Source organism: Hyperolius riggenbachi, chromosome 5, assembly GCF_040937935.1.
Source record: "Hyperolius riggenbachi isolate aHypRig1 chromosome 5, aHypRig1.pri, whole genome shotgun sequence".
NCBI lineage: Eukaryota > Metazoa > Chordata > Amphibia > Anura > Hyperoliidae > Hyperolius > Hyperolius riggenbachi.
In genome coordinates, this window is record NC_090650.1 from 39,995,596 (window position 1) to 40,013,276 (window position 17,681).

General features: G+C 45.3%; 1 protein-coding gene across 2 annotated transcripts in view; it reads left to right on the top strand.

Moving 5' to 3' along the window:
* The window catches only part of RUNDC3B (RUN domain containing 3B), a 237,546-nt gene that overhangs the window by 197,223 nt on the left and 22,642 nt on the right, over window positions 1-17,681 (top strand). Inside the window, exon 9 of one of the 2 annotated variants that reach the window (XM_068238567.1) lies at window positions 429-575. The exons of the other annotated variant lie outside the window; for it this stretch is intronic. Coding sequence (XP_068094668.1) covers window positions 429-575 — 147 coding nt within the window. The remainder of the gene's footprint in view (window positions 1-428; window positions 576-17,681) is intronic. 2 annotated transcript variants of the gene reach the window in all.

Here is a 17,681-nt window from a genome sequence, read left to right on the forward strand (position 1 = left end):
CCACAATGATTGTTTGAGAGTAATCCAGCATGGCTAGCTGCTGAAGTTAAGGCCAGTGACATTGGTGGACATCTGTCACTGCAGTAGATGTTCACCTGAGATGATCATGAACAGTTCTTTCAAGTGGCAAAAATCTGTAGCTAGCTGTAGACCCTTCCCTGACCATTAGTCTCCCCTCATTGCTTATAGCAGAGGTCCTTGCAATCCAGGAGGAGGTGAGAGCCTTGCCTCATATCAAACCTTGGAAGAAAATCTTCATCCATGACCCCAGCCAGAACAGAATGACCACTTCTGGGTGGAGTCATCCTTTTCACACCTGCTTCCCATCTCTACCATCTCCATCCCTTCACCCTTCACTGCGCATCCATTCATTATCAAACCTTTATTTTGAGAGGAAATGAAGGAGTTACCTGTCTGTATCTTCACAGGACTATACTTAAGAATAATGACTTAAGATCAAGACAGGAGCTAACCACACACCTCACCAATCAGTGGCCTTCCCCAGGAGCTCCGGACGTTAAACCTGTGGCCCTGGAGACACTGCTGTACCAAAAGCACAATGAACAGTGGCATGAGTAAGTTACATGTGTCCTTATTGTCAGAACCCCGCCTACGAGGGCTCCCGGTAATGCTCCCAAGATGCAGGGGCGGAGCTTCAAATCATGGATCCGACCACACCCCTTCCCCTTGATGACCCTATGACCTTGAGGCCCTATTATCAGGATTTGTATAACAAGTGTGGCCATCATGGCTCCCACCCATAATATATGTGTAGTTACAGCAAGACCTGCTCTGAAGGTCCTCCCCGGATTTGGAAAGAGGGATGGTAAGAAGTTAGGGTCTCAGTAGCTGCAGAGGCTATACCCGCTGTAGTGACCTATGTGCAGAAATGGATATATTACTAGGCACTCATAGGCTCAGTGCAGACAAGTCCCAAGAAAGGTTTGGTTAGGAAATATTGAAAACTTACTAACCCATCTCCTCTATTGGCAAAGTCATCTCCTCCCTGGGCTTCAAATACCACCTATATGCCGATGATACCCAAATCTATCTCCACACCCCCGATCTCTCCCCCTCCACTATGGACAAGGTCTCCTCCTGCCTATCAACCATCTCCTCCTGGATGTCAGCTAGGTTCCTGAAGCTTAACCTGGATAAAACTGAACTCATAATTCCCCCCCCCCCCCCCGCTCTGCACCACCCCTATTCACTTCACTATCAACAACACTACCATCTACCCTACCTCCCAGGCCTGCTGCCTGGGCGTTACCCTAGACTCTGCCCTCTCCTTCAGCCAACATATCCAAAATGTTACCAGAACCTGCAACTTCCACCTTCGAAACATCTCCAAAATCCGCCCCTTTCTTTTTCTTTTTTTCAAACTCAACTGGTATGTGACCCAGATATGACCATGTGACTGCTGTGAAGCCATCATACGTGGGTCTCAGGTTTGCATCATAGTTTGATTTTCTTTCCTCTCCTCCCCCCTCCCTCACTCCATCATCACTACAATATATTGTAAATATTTATGTAGCTAAACATTTCACCAGTGACTCAGATCAAACTATTTATAGTAAAAAAGAGAAAAAGAAAGGAAAAAAACAAAACACCCGACTGAGCTATCCAGGCTAATATCCCTTTCCGACTACCCACTTATTTTAAGGGCGTGCCCTCCATGCAAGAGCCACCAGGGTTGGACCGAGCCCAGTGGGAGAGACAGGCCGCAAGCATAAACAGGTCACATATCTAAGCTGAGAGCATAAGAAGCAAAGCAATTACTCTTATTTCGCCTTTCACACACATTCATATAAGTGCCTTCTATACTTCAACATACGTCCTTGCAACTGCACATTCATCCATCCATTTATCCATACAATTTCAGTTGGTAATATAATGGTTATTTGGTTCTTTTCTCCTCATCTTTCCTACTTCAACTACTTAACTTCATATTATATGTTACTTATTTTTTCCCATGCACTTTTCCATTCCTTCATTTGTTTGTTGGTACCAGCATCTTCCACACAGCCCTCGCCACCTTGCAAAAAATCTGACATCATCCATATCCACTCTTCCATACTGGGATCTTTCCGCCCCTTTCTGACCCCAGCCACTACCAAGCTTCTCATCATCTCCCGCCTTGACTACTGCAATGCCGTACTATCTGGCCTCCCCTTAAAACGCATTGAACCCCTTCAATTAGTCATGAATGCAGCAGCTAGACTCATCAGACTTTCCCACTACTATGCTTCCACTTCTCCCCTCTGCGAAGCCCTACACTGGCTCCCTATCAGCTTCAGGATCAGTTTTAACCACTTGAGGTCCAGTCTTTTCGCCATTCAGACCACTGCAGCTTTCACGGTTTATTGCTAGGTCATACAACCTACCACCTAAATGAATTTTACCTCCTTTTCTTGTCACTAATACAGCTTTCTTTTGGTGCTATTTGATTGCTGCTGCGAGTTTTAGTTTTTATTATATTCATCGAAAAAGATGATTATTTTTTTTTACTATCTGTGCTGACATTTTTCAAATAAAGTAAAATTTCTGTATACATTTTTGTCCAAATTTATTTACTACATTTATTTTACATTTATTTGCTACATGTCTTTGATAAAAAAAATCCATTCAGTGTATATTTATTGGTTTGGGTAAAAGTTATAGCGTTTACAAACTATGGTGCCAAAAGTGAATTTTCCCATTTTGAAGCATCTCTGACTTTTCTGACCACCTGTCATGTTTCATGAGGTGCTAAAATTCCAGGATAGTATAAATACCCCCCGAATGACCCCATTTTGGAAAGAAGAAATCCCAAAGTATTCACTGAGAGGCATGGAGAGTTCATAGAAGATTTTATTTTTTGTCACAAGTTGGCGGAAAATGACACTTTGTGACAAAAAAAAAAAAAAAAAAAAGGTTTTCATTTCTTCTAACTTGCGACAAAAGAAAATGAAATCTGCCACGGACTCACTATGCTCCTCTCTGAATTCCTTGAAGTGTCTACTTTCCAAACTGGGGTCATTTGTGGGGTGTGTTTACTGTCCTGGCATTTTGGGGGGTGCCTAATTGTAAGCACCCCTGTAAAGCCTAAAGGTGCTCATTGGACTTTGGGCCCCTTAGCGCAATTAGGCTGCAAAAAAGTGCCACACATGTGGTATTGCTGTACTCAGGAGAAGTAGTATAATGTGTTTTGTGGTGTATTTTTACACATACCCATGCTGGGTGGGAGAAATATCTCTGTAAATGACAATTTTTTTATTTTTTTTTACACACAATTGTCCATTTACAGAGAGATTTCTCCCACTCAGCATGGGTATGTGGAAAGATACACCCCAAAAAACAGTATACTACTTCTCCTGAGTACGGCGATACTATATGTGTGGCGCTTTTTTTCACCCTAACTGCGCTAAGGGGCCCAAAGTCCAATGAGTATCCTTAGGATTTCACAGGTCATTTTGCGACATTTGGTTTCAAGACTACTCCTCACGGTTTAGGGCCCCTAAAATGCCAGGCCAGTATAGGAACCCCACAAATGACCGCATTTTAGAAAGACACCCAAGGTATTCCGTTAGGTGTATGGTGAGTTCATAGAAGATTTTTGTTTTTGTCACAAGTTAGCAGAAATTGATTTTAATTGTTTTTTTTCACAAAGTGTCATTTTCTGCTAACTTTTGACAAAAAAAATCTTCTATGAACTCACCATACCCCTAATGGAATACCTTTAGGTGTCTTCTTTCTAAAATGGGGTCATTTGTGGGGTTCCTATACTGCCCTGGCATTTTAGGGGCCCTAAACCGTGAGGAGTAGTCTTGAAACCAAATGTCGCAAAATTACCTGTGAAATCCTAAAGGTACTCATTGGACTTTGGGCCCCTTAGCGCAGTTAGGGTGCAAAAAAGTGCCACACATGTGGTATCGCCGTACTCAGGAGAAGTAGTATAATGTGTTTTGTGGTGTATTTTTACACAAACCCATGCTGGGTGGGAGAAATATCTCTGTAAATGACAATTTTTTGATTTTTTTTACACACAATTGTCCATTTACAGAGAGATTTCTCCCACCCAGCATGGGTATGTATAAAAATACACCCCAAAACACATTATACTACTTCTTCTGAGCACGGCGATACCACATGTGTTACACTTTTTTGCACCTTAGGTGCGCTACGGGACCTAACGTCCTATTCACAGGTCATTTTGAGGCATTTGGATTCTAGACTACTCCTCATGGTTTAGGGCCCCTAAAATGCCAGGGTACTATAGGAACCCCGCAAGTGACCCCATTTTAGAAAGAAGACACCCCAAGGTATTCTGTTAGGAGTATGGTGAGTTCATAGAAGATTTTATTTTTTGTCACAAGTTAGTAAAATATGACACTTTGTGAAAAAAACAATAAAAATCAATTTCCGCTAACTTTTGACAAAAAATAACATCTTCTATGAACTCGTCATACACCTAACAGAATACCTTGGGGTGTCTTTTTTCTAAAATGTGGTCACTTGTGGGGTTCCTATACTGCCCTGGCATTTTTACGGGCCCACAACCGTGAGTAGTCTGGAAACCAAATGTCTCAAAATGACTGTTCAGGGGTATAAGCATCTGCAAATTTTGATGACAGGTGGTCTATGAGGGGGCGAATTTTGTGGAACCGGTCATAAGCAGGGTGGCCTCTTAGATGACAGGTTGTATTGGGCCTGATCTGATGGATAGGAGTGCTAGGAGGGTGACAGGAGATGATTGATGGGTGTCTCAGGGGGTGGTTAGAGGGGGAAATAGATGCAATCAATGCACTGGGGAGGTGATCGGAAGGAGGTCTGAGGGGGATCTGAGGGTTTGGCCGAGTGATCAGGAGCCCACACGGGGCAAATTAGGGCCTGATCTGATGGGTAGGTGTGCTAGTGGGTGACAGGTGGTGACAGGAGGTGATTGATGGGTGTCTCAAGGTGTGATTAGAGGGGGGAATAGATGCAAGCAATGCACTGGCGAGGTGATCAGGGCTGGGGTCTGAGGGCGTTCTGAGGGTGTGGGCGGGTGATTGGGTGCCCTAGGAGCAGATAGGGGTCTAATCTGATGGGTAGCAGTGACAGGTGGTGACAGGGGGTGATTGATGGGTGATCAGTGGGTGATTAGATGGCAGAACAGATGTAAACAATGCACTTTGGAGGTGATCTGAGGGTAGGTCTGGGGCAATCTGATGGTGTGGGAGGGTGATCAGATGCCCGTAAGAGGCAGGTTAGGGTCTGATCTGATAAGTGGCAGTGACAGGTGGTGATTGACGGGTGATTGACGGGTGATTGACGGGTGATTGACGGGTGAATGACGGGTGAATGACAGGTGATTGACAGGTGATTGACAGGTGATTACAGGGGAGAATAGATGTATACAGTACACAGGGGGGAAAGGTCTGGGGGGGGTCTGAGGTTGTTCTGAGGGTGTGGGTGGGTGATTGGGTGCCCTAGGGGCAGGTAGGGGTCTGATCTGATGGGTAGCAGTGACAGGGGGTGATTGATGGGTGATTGATGGGTAATTAGTGGGTGTTTAGAGGAGAGAACAGATGTAAACAATGCACTTGGGAGGTGATCTGACGTTGGATCTGCGGGCGATCTGATGGTGTGGGTGGGTGATCTGATTGCCCGCAAGGGGCAGGTTAGGGGCTGATTGATGGGTGGCAGTGACAGGGGGTGATTGATGGGTGATTGACAGGTGATCAGTGGGTTATTACAGGGAAGAACAGATGTAAATAATGCACTGGCGAATTCATGAGGGGGGGTCTGAGGGCAATCTGAGCGTGTGGGCGGGTGATTGGGTGCCCGCAAGGGGCAGATTAGGGTCTAATCTGATGGGTACCAGTGACAGGTGGTGATAGGGTGTGATTGATGGGTAATTAGTGGGTGTTTAGAGGAGAGAACAGATGTAAACAATGCACTTGGGAGGTGATCTGACGTCGGATCTGCGGGCGATCTGATGGTGTGGGTGGGTGATCAGATTTGCCCGCAAGGGGCAGGTTCGGGGCTGACTGATGGGTGGCAGTGATAGGGGGTGATTGATGGGTGATTGACAGGTGATCAGTGGGTTATTACAGGGGGGATAGAGGCATACAGTACACGGGGGGGGGGGGTCTGTGGGGGGTCTGGGGAGAATCTGAGGGGTGTGGGGGGTGATCAGGAGGGAGCAGGGGGCAGTTTAGGGCATAAAAAAATAGCGTTGACAGATAGTGACAGGGAGTGATTGATGGGTGATTAGGGGGGTGATTGGGTGCAAACAGTGGTATGGGGGGTGGGCAGGGGGGGGGGGTCCTGAGGGGTGCTGTGGGCGATCAGAGGGAAGGGGGGGGGGAGATCAGTGTGCTTGGGTGCAGACTAGGGTGGCTGCAGCCTGCCCTGGTGGTCCCTCGGACACTGGGATCACCAAGGCAGGAGGCAGCCTGTATAATAGGCTTATAATAGGCTTTGTATACATTACAAAGCCTATTATACACTTTGTCAGCGGCGATCGGGCAGCTAGTAACCCGAATGACGCGATCGCCACATAACTACGCCTACCGCCGATGGGCGTATTGCGGTCGTTTAGGCCCAGTCCTTGCCGCCGCCCATCAGCTGTGGGTGGTCGGCAAGTGGTTAAGGTTTTGTGCCTTACCTACAAATCTGTGCACAAGACCTGCCCAACCTACATTTCTGAGCTCATCAACAGATCTATACCTGCCCGTCCCCTCTGGTCCTCCAATGATCTCCGCCTGACCTCCCCACGCATTTCTCATTCCCATGCACGCTTACAAGACTTCTCAAGAGCTGCCCCCACCCTATGGAACTCCCTTCCACTGCCCCTCAGACTCTCTACTTCCTTTAACACCTTCAAGCAAGCCCTCAAAACACATTTCTTTAAAATAGCCTACCCCACATCTACCACACTCTAACTCTGTCAATCACCCTTTCCACAGTCCTACCTTATGTGTCCCCCCACCCTTTAGATTGTAAGCCTTAGCAGGGCCTCCCCCCTCCCTTAGTGTGTCCTTCTTAATTTTACTATCCCAGCAATTACACCCTTCTCATGGACTAACTCGTACTTGATTTGCCGGGTCTCTGTAAACCGCATTTTATACCCTGATTGTATGAATAACCTTGTGCTATGTTGTATAACCGTTTGCTACCTCTCTGTCTGTCACCCCTTGTTGCAATGTATGTATCCCTGTTTATTGTCCAGCACTGCATAATATGTTGGTGCTTTATAAATACAATAAATAATAATAATAACCCATTAGCAGCTTCAATAGAGTTATCTCTTTTGAGATAAGTGCATTGCATTTGACCTCAGTTGGCAGAACTCGTTGTGCTGTAAATTCTTGGAATGCTTTTTTATGTCTCGCTGCTAGCAGAAAATATAGAAACTGAGGCCTGGTGCACACCAGAGGAGTTTTTCTGAGCGTTTTGAGTTTTTAAATCTGCTGCTAATGTTATCCTATGTGTCTGTGCACACTGGAGCAATGAGGTTTTGTAAAAAAAAACCCATAGCATTACATTGGGAAGAGCTTTTAGAGGTTTCAAAAGCTCTTCCCAATGTAATGCTATGGGTTTTTTTTTAACAAAACCTCATTGCTCCAGTGTGCACAGACACATAGGATAACATTAGCAGCAGATTTAAAAACTCAAAACGCTCAGAAAAACTCCTCTGGTGTGCACCAGGCCTGAAAACAGAAGTCCTCTGTTATTGTCTCACGCTGCCCCCTAGTGACAAGTGGTCATAAATACACATTACAGCAATACTAATTAGAAACAAGGAAATGAAACCAGTAAATAAAATAATTTGGTAAAATAAATTAGCCTGGAAAATTTGCAAGTCTCTAAATAAAATGGCTGCTAAAGGGCTAAAGTAGTGGAAAATGTAAGGGAAAAATTATCTATTAAAGAATAATTGCAATCAAAATGACCCCCTCCCCCCACTCCAATATGTTTGTATTATTTGTTATGCTATTCTAACTAAGAAATGAGTCCTTTTCAACAAAAAAAGTGCCTGAAATGATTGATTAACCTCTTGAGGACCGTGGTGTTAAACCCCCCTAGTGACCCAGACATTTTTTACTTAATCCTGCGCACCTGATTGAAGCCCCTGCTGGTGGGAAGACTGAGCTATCGTTCATGAGCATCATAAGGCCATTTAGCAAAAGGGGAGGAAAAAAATCGGAGACCAGAACGTAAACACACGAGACCATGTGTGCTGTTATAATGAGGCTGCAGGTAAAATGTTGTTGATTTTAATTAATTTTATTCCATTTGTTATCACCAAATACAATGGCAGTTTTCATTAACTGAAATTGTTCACCCGTGAAAAACTAATTTTGTTCATACCTTTTTCTATTTATATTGAACATGAAAGCAGCTGCGTGTTGATAAGGATGTTGTCATTTCATGTTTCTCAATAAGCAATTTTTGTTGGAAAACAAACAGCAACATTTCAGAGGAGGTTAAGTCAGGCCACTCCAAAACCTCAGGTTTGTGTTGCTGTAGCCATTTTGAGGTGCATTTGCTTTTTTATTGAGGCTGAGGTGTGTGTTCAGTTTTTAACTCAATGGGGGGGGGGGGGGGGGGGTAGATCCTCCTTTTGCAGAAATTACAGCCTCTAAACGCTGCCTGTGGGTTCCAATGAGAGTCTGGATTCTGGTTGAAGGTATTTTGGACCATTCCTCTTTACAAAACATCTGTAGTTCATTCAGGTTTGATGGCTTCTGAGCATGGACAGCTCTCTTTAACTCACACAACAGATTTTCAATTTTATTCCGGTCTGGGGACTGAGATGGCCATTCCAGAACCTTGTACTTGTTCCTCTGCATGAATGCCTTAGTGGATTTTGAGCAGTGTTTAGGGTTGTTGTCTTGTTGAAAGATCCAGCCCCGGCGCTGGACATTGGTTTCCAGAATCTGCTGATACTGAGTGGAATCCATGCGTCCCTCAACTTTGACAAGATTCCCAATCCCTGCACTGGCCACACAGCCCCACAGCATGATGGAACCACCACCATATTTTACTGTAGGTAGCAGGTGTTTTCTTGGAATGCTTTGTTTTGTTTTCCTCCATGTGTAACGCCCCTTGTTATGCCCAAATAACTAACTAAATTTTCGTTTCATCAGTCGACAGCAACTTATTCCAAAATGAAGCAGGCTTGTCCAAATGTGCTTTAGCATACCTCAAGCGGGCGGAGACAAGGCTTCCTCTGCATCACTTTCTCATACGATGCTGTATGAGAGAGTGATGCAGAGGAAGCCTTGTGTAAAGTGTGTAAAGTGCGCCAAATGATTGCACGATGCACAGTGACTCCATCTGCAGCAAGATCACGTTGTAGGTCTTTGCTGCTGGTCTGTGGGTTGACTCTGACTGTTCTCACCATTTGTTGCTTCTGTCTATGCGATATTTTTCTTGGTCTGCCACTTCGAGCCTTAACTTGAACTGAGCCTGCGGTCATCCATTTCCTCAATAAGTTCCTAACTGTGGAAACAGACAGCTGAAATCTCTGAGACACCTTTCTGTATCCTTCCCCCTAAACCAACCATGGGCAAACTTGGCCCTCCAGCTGTTGAGGAACTACAAGTCCCACAATGCATTGCAGGAGTCTGACAGCCACAGTCATGACTCATAAAGGCAAATGCATTGTGGGATTTGTAGTTCCTTAACAGCTGGATGGCCAAGTTTGCCCATGCCTGCCCTAAACCATGATGGTGAACAATCTTTGTCTTCAGGTCATTTGAGAGTTGTTTTGAGACCCTCACGTTGCTACTCTTCAGAGAAAATTAAAAGAGGAGGGAAACTTACAATTGCCCCCCCTTAAATAATCGTTCTCATAATTGGATTTACTTGTGTATGTAGGTCAGGGGTCACTGAGCTTACCAAGCCAATTTGAGTTCCAATAATTAGTTCTAAAGGTTTTGGAATCAATAATATGACAACAGTGCCCAAATGTATGCACCTGCCTAATTGCATTTAAACAATTATTGTGCACTTTCTATAAATCCAATACACTTCTCTACTCAAATATCACTGTGGGGGGTTTCCTATATGAATATTTAACTGTAACTATCGTAACAACCAACGATTTATACAGAAAATTCATGATCCTTAACCACTTAGCATCCAGACCTTGTTTTCCCCTTATTGACCAGAGCAGTTTTGACGCTTTAGCTGTGTCCCTGTTTAATCACCAATAACTTCATCTGTACTCGTGCTACTTAAATTATCTATATATCGTTTTTTTCAAGACAAACTAAGCTTTCATTGGGGGGCATTTGGTCCCAAATAAAATGTTCCTCTCTATGCATTTTAATGGGAAAAAGGGGGGAAAAATAAAAAAAATGCATTATTTCTCAATTTTGACCAATTTCTGTTTAAAAATAAAAAGTGCGATTGACATAAAAACTGTGCAACCAGTTAAAGTCGCCCCAGTATAGATATCCAGATGTGTCCCCAGTATCACCCCCCCCCCCCAGTATAGCCAGATGTGTCCCCAATATCAGCCCCCCCAGCATAGCCAGATGTGTCCCCTGTGTTTGCCACCCCCAGAATCGATTGACAGATGCACCCCCAAAAATAGTGCCCCTCTTTATAGCCAGATGTGTCCCCGGGATCAGGATTACCCCATTATAGCCAGATGTACCCCCAAGATTAGTGCTGCCCCCCAATATAGCCAAATGTGCCCCCAGTATTAAGTTATGGGCCCCCCCAGGTGCCCAGATGTGTAACATTTGTAAACCCCCCCTCCCCTTGGTTACTCAGATGTCCCCCTGTATATGCACCCCCCCCTTTACATATCCCCCCTCCCCCCAATAATATATAGCCAGATGCGCCCCCCCCCCCATTAGGCAGCCCCCTCTATGCAGAAACAGTTAAAAAAATTGCTCACGCAGGCAGTCTCACTCACCTTACCTCGGTCCTGCGACTGTCCTGAAGCCTGATCCTCCGATCACCGCTCTGCAGTCAGCCGAATATTGCCGGTAACCCGGGTCCCGGCTTGATGACGTCATCAAGCCGGGTTCCGGGTTTCCGGCAATATGCGGCTGACTTCAGAGCGGTGATCGGAGGATCAGACTTCACGACAGTCGCAGGACCGAGGTAGGTGAGTGTGGCTGCTTGCTTGAGCATTTTTTTTAACTGTTTGTGCGCCGAGGGGGACAGATGAAGGATCGCTGCAGTTCACTACTGCAGCGATAATTCATGGGAGGAGGGTGGACTAATTGGCCAAAAGGGAACATGTTCCCTTTCACCAATTAGTATTGCAGCTGACAGTGCCGGAGGGTGCGCTCTGAAGCGCACCCGACCGTGCACAGCAGGGCTGCAGCCAGGTCAGTATATCTACGTCGCTGTGGCTTGGAGGGTGCCACAGCTGACGTAGATATACTGTAGTGGAGGGGAAAGTGGTTAACAAAGTTGCCCAAACTTTTGCATCCCACTGTAAACAATTGTATCTATCCTCCTACTCCTAAAAAAATACCCTTTTTTTTTAAAATAAATCTCATGGTTTTATTTTATGATGTTTATTGTGTTTGCTCAATGGCAGTCTATAAAGTTTGCCAGTGTTAAAAAACATGAACTATTGACCTTTTTTATCCATCCCCTGCTCTCAGATGCTCTTCTCTGCTAGGAAAGAGTTTTATGTCTGTAATTCCTCATCAGTGAGGGTTAAGCTATAATCCGACAAGAGAGAAACTATCACTTGCATGCCTGAAAGTTAACTCTTTCAGGCAGGAAAAGAAGAAGAGGCACAGCCTAGATATTAATATGTTTGGCACTTTACATACACATGTTTATTTCATCAAGTCGTGTGTCACCTCAAGTACATTTTAAATCCTGGCTGCTGTCATTACCTAACTGGTAAAGGTTCCTTGGCCATGACTCCCTAATGCATCAGATTGCGTACTCTGCGCACCCTAAGTGGCTACAGTTTTCAAGCCCTTTCAGTCACACAGGAGAATAGTGTTGTACAAATTGTAGCATTTTATTTCTTCTGAGCTGGGACAGGCCTGCAGGTCTGTAGATGTCCCTCAAAGTTTGTGATGTCCCAGATGAGTTTCCTACGTTATATTATCTGTGTTTGAGACAAGAAGAGACAGAACGCACTCAGGGGAACAGTACAGCAGTAGATTGGGTGAATTCAGAATAATCTCACCTCTAGAAGTGGCTGGCGAGCCTGTACAGGAGTAGCCAGCGTGTAGGCTTTTATCCCTCTAGCCAGGGATCAGGCACAAAGGCAGCTGGATTCCTCCTTCACTCGGATGGTTGTTGGCAGGCAACGAGCGGCTCTGAAGTTGTACACCCTGTCTGTGTGAGAGTCCGCTATATGCGTTTGCACAAACAGATTGTGGTGGATTTCAAAGCATCAGCTCCAGGAGTGAGGGATCTAAAAGCAAAGCTCCACGCTGCTCCATGAATCTTGCACAGGCAGTTCACGGGCAGTTGGAGTGGTAGTCTGATTGTAATGCAGTAATGCGTGTAGGAAAGAAGAAACGGCGGCTGCCGTATAGTGTTAAGATTTATTAAAATATATTGCAACGCGTTTCAGGAGACCAAGTCCTCCTTTCATCAGGCAAAGAGCTCAGAGTGATGTGCAGTGATAATTTTCCGCCACACATAGCGTTTTGTATTTTGTCCCAATCCTGGAGCTGATGCTTTGAAATCCACCACAATCTGTTTGTGCAACCGCATATAGCGGACTCGCACACAGACAGGGTGTACAACCTCAGAGCCGCGCGCTGCCTGCCAACAACCATCCGAGTGAAGGAAGAATCCAGTTGCCTTTGTGCCTGATCCCTGGCTAGAGGGAAAAAAGCCTACATGCTGGCTACTCCTGTACAGGCTCGCCAGCCTCTTCTAGAGGTGAGATTATTCTGAAATCACCCAATGTACTGCTGTACTGTTCCCCTGAGTGCGCTCTGTCTCTTCTTGTCTCAAACACAGATACTTTTGCCACCGAGGTGGATACCAAGAGCAGCACCTTTATCCTTCCCCTCTTCTACCCTGCCACACTGATCACTCCTTCTGTTTGCCGGAAGTAAACCGCCTGCTTCTTTTCCACGTTATATGATCTGGGAGTTATATTTATAGGATGACTGCTGTTCCAAATTTTCTCCATTTGGATATTATGGCTATCATGTTGGTGTGCTGCAAGCTCAACTAAATCCCAACTAAAACAACTCAGTAGCTTTTTTTCTCGGGTCTTCTGGAATTTCTTTTGTTGAAGTTATGGAGTGCTGCTTGGTGAGACCATTTAGGAAAACTGACTTGGCAAGAAAGGTTCTGAATGCTTAGATCGGTGACTATGGAGGCAGTTTTTTTTCACATTGGTGATAGTAGTATGAATTCCTTCAATAAATCAAGTCATCATTCAAGTACCGTAAATTATGTTTAATTAGGTCTTCTTTGGGGTTAAATTAAATTTGTTCGGTGATCAGAGACAACGTTATGAAGAAGTCAGAATTAATTAAATTGGGAAAGAGGCTGGTATTTTATCACATCACTGCATGTCAACAGCTACCCTATTCCTTGTGCAGCCCCCATTGCATGTACAGCAGCTTCCCTCTTCCTTGTGCAGCACCCATTCCATGTACAGCAGCTACCCTATTCCTTGTGCAGCCCCCATTCCATGTACAGGAGCTTCCCTCTTCCTTGTGCAGCCCCATTCCAAGTACAGCCGCTGCTCTATTCCTTGTGCAGCTCTCATTCCATGTACAGCAGTTGCCCTATTCCTTGTGCAGCCCACATTCCATGTACAGCAGCTGCCCTATTCCTTGTGCAGCCCACATTCCATGTACAGCAGCTGCCCTATTTCTTGTGCAGCCCCCATTCCATGTACAAAAGCTGCCCTATTCCTTGTGCAGCCCACATTCCATGTACAAAAGCTGCCCTATTCCTTGTGCAGCCCTATTCCTTGTGCAGCCCCCATTCCATGTACAGCAGCTTCCCTCTCCCTTGTGCAGCCCCATTCCATGTACAGCCACTAGTTTATTCCTTGGGTTCCCCTCATTCCATCTACAGCCACTACCCTACTCCTTATGTAACCCCCATTCCATGTACAGTATCCCAGATTTCCCCCCCCCCCTTTCTACAGTGGTTTGCAAAAGTATTCGGCCCAATTGAAGTTTTCCACATTTTGTCATATTACTGCCACAAACATGAATCCATTTTATTGAAATTCCACGTGAAAGACCAATACAAAGTGGTGTACATGTGAGAAGTGGAATGAAAATCATACATGATTCCAAATATATATATATATATATATATATATATATATAAAGTGGGGTGTGCGTAATTATTCAGCCCCCTGAGTTAATACTTTGTAGAACCACCTTTTGCTGCAATTACAGCTGCCAGTCTTTTAGGGTATGTCTCTACCAGCTTTGCACATCTAGAGACTGAAATCCTTGCCCATTCTTCTTTGCAAAACAGCTCCAGCTCAGTCATATTAGATGGACAGCGTTTGTGAACAGCAGTTTTCAGATCTTGCCACAGATACTTGATTGGATTTAGATCTGGACTTGGACTGGGCCATTCTAACACATAGATATGTTTTGTTTTAAACCATTCCATTGTTGCCCTGGCTTTATGTTTAGGGTCATTGTCCTGCTGAAAGGTGAACCTCCGCCCCAGTCTCAAGTCTTTTGCAGACTCCAAGAGGTTTTCTTCCATTGCCCTGTATTTGGCTCCATCCATCTTCCCATCAACTCTGACCAGCTTCCCTGTCCCTGCTGAAGAGAAGCACCCCCAGAGCATGATGCTGCCACCACCATATTTGACAGTGGGGATGGTGTGTTCAGAGTGATGTGCAGTGTTAATTTTCCGCCACACATAGTGTTTTGTATTTTGTCCCAAAAGTTCAGTTTTGGTCTCATCTGACCAGAGCACCTTCTTCCACATGGTTGCTGTGTCCCCCACATGGCTTGTGGCAAACTGCAAACGGGACTTCTTATGCTTTTCTATTAACAATGGCTTTCTTCTTGCCACTCTTCCATAAAGGCCAACTTTGTGCAGTGCACGACTAATAGTTGTCCTATGTGCAGATTCCCCCACCTGAGCTGTAGATCTCTGCAGCTCGTCCAGAGTCACCATGAGCCTCTTGACTGCATTTCTGATTAGCGCTCTCCTTGTTCGGCCTGTGAGTTTAGGTGGACGGCCTTGTCTTGGTAGGTTTACAGTTGTGCCATACTCCTTCCATTTCTGAATGATCGCTTGAACAGTACTCTGTGGGATGTTCAAGGCTTTCGAAATCTTTTTGTAGCCTAAGCCTGCTTTAAAATTCTCAAACACTTTATCCCTGACCTGTCTGGTGTGTTCTTTGGACTTAATGGTGTTGTTACTCCCAATATTCTCTTAGACAATCTCTGAGGCCATCACAGAGCAGCTGTATTTGTACTGACATTAGATTACACACAGGTGCACTCTATTTAGTCATTAGCACTCATCAGGCAATGTCTATAGGCAACTGACTGCACTCAGACCAAAGGGGGCTTAATAATTACGCACACCCCACCCCAGTTATCTGTTTGTAAAAAAAAATGTTTGGAATCATGTATGATTTTTGTTTCACTTCTCATGTGTACACCACTTTGTGTTGATCTTTCATGTGAAATTCCAATAAAATTGATTCAGGTTTGTGGCAGTAATATGACAAAATGTGGAAAACTTCAAGGGGGCCGAATACTTTTGCAAGCCGCTGTATAAACAACACATCCACAGCAGCCGCCCTCTCTGCTGTTACTTTAACAGTCAATTTGCAGCCCCCTCTTCAATTTGCAGCCTCTCCATTTATAGAGCACCTTCCTAATCCATAGACTATGCCTCCTCTGCAGAGATCCGGCGCTGCTCACAGCAGGGACATCGGGATTGAGCTATGGGGTTCCTACAATAGTTCTGCAACAATACAAAGCCATAAACTAATCTAGTCATCACAGCCTAGGGAACCAGTAAACACTTATGAAGCATCTGAATCCTGATTAGAAGGTATGAGATCAGCAGGACTCCCAGCTTCCGACCTAATGCCTTTACTTGCTGTAGTCTTTATGAAGGACTCTCAGCACTTCATCTGCTTCCCTGCTGTACATTTTCTGTCTGAGACATGAAACGAGCTCTGAGCACCCTTATTACAGGTGAGGTAACTTACTACACTATATTGGGCTCTCGGTCTCCATCTTCTCATTTATTACAGGTGAGATTTGTGAGATTATGAGCGGGAAGAGCTGTGTTTTTCCCAAACACCCTAATGGGTGAAATGACACATATCACTCCGCCGACAGAGGCTGAAAATACCAAAACGAGCTGCCCACACACTGACAGCTTGTGCTCCATGTGTCAGTGGGATCTGTCAGCCTACACCATTCACAGACATGTCTTTTCAAAGGTCATAAATAGATTATTATCAGGGTAAAAAAAAATGAATTAAATGCAGCGCCAGACTGACAGCTTAAGACACGATCCAAGCATATGTAGAGGATTAGTTTTACTTGTCAGAAGATTTGTCATCAAGGCATTTAAAGCGGAACTGTAGATAGAAAAGAAACACGCTGTTTCACTTACCTGGGGCTTCCCCAAGCCCCCAGCAGCTGCCCTGTCCAGCGCCACTTCTCGACGAGCCTCCGTTCCCCCACCGCCAGCTACTTTCGGTTTCGCCGCCGGGCCACTACACTGCACTCTGGCCACGCGTATCCTTTCTTCGCGTTCCCCGCTATTGCAGAGGGGAACGCGAAGAAAGGATACGCTTGGCAGGGCTGCGCTGGCCTCGACTTACAAGTCGAGGGACGGAGCAGCGACGGGAGAACGGAGGCTCGGGCAGGACCGGCGCGGGACAGGACAGCTGCTGGGGGCTTGGGGAAGCCCCAGGTAAGTGAAACAATGTGTTTATTTTCTATCTACAGTTCCGCTTTAAAGAGGAACTGTAACCCAGGATTGAACGTCATCCCAATCAGTAGCTGATGCCCCTTTTGCCCTGAGAAATCTTTACCTTTTCTCAAATAGATCATCAGGGAGGTTTGTATGGCTGATATTGTGGTGAAAACCCTCCCACAGTGTGATGTCATGACCATGGACCTAACCCTGTCTGTGAACCATGTTGCATTGTGGGAAATAACAGCTGTTTCCAACTGCCAAGCAACCAGCATATCCTTCTGTGCATATGTGTATCTATTAAAAAAAAAAACCTTTTAGCCTATCGCATTGTTAGGGAGTATGGTTGTAGATAATGGCAGTTGAGGCTGTATGTTTTTGTTTCTTGTCTGTGCTGCCCAGGGCCGTGCAGAGGATTCTCAAGGGGGGGTGCTCAAATTTGAAAAAGGGGCCCTAATCGATAAATCGTGCTAAATTGTGTATGTAATACTCCTTTTCCAGAAAGAACTAGGCAGTCTTAACCCACCACCACCACCACCCACACCCACACCAACACCCACACCAACACACACACCAACACACACACCAACACACACACACACACACACACACACACACACCTTTATAGAAGTATCAGGCAGACTTTGTGTCTTCTTCCAACCAACTTCTTTGGTGCCACCACCCTCAAATCAGCAGTCATAGGTGCGCACTATTAGAGTGGGCACAGTGGAGCCTGATGTAGGCATGGATTCACCTTTCATTACTGGGACCTCTGTCCCTCTTGATCAGCACCCAAGCTTCTTTTCAGGCAAAGAAGCAGTGGTTGCCAA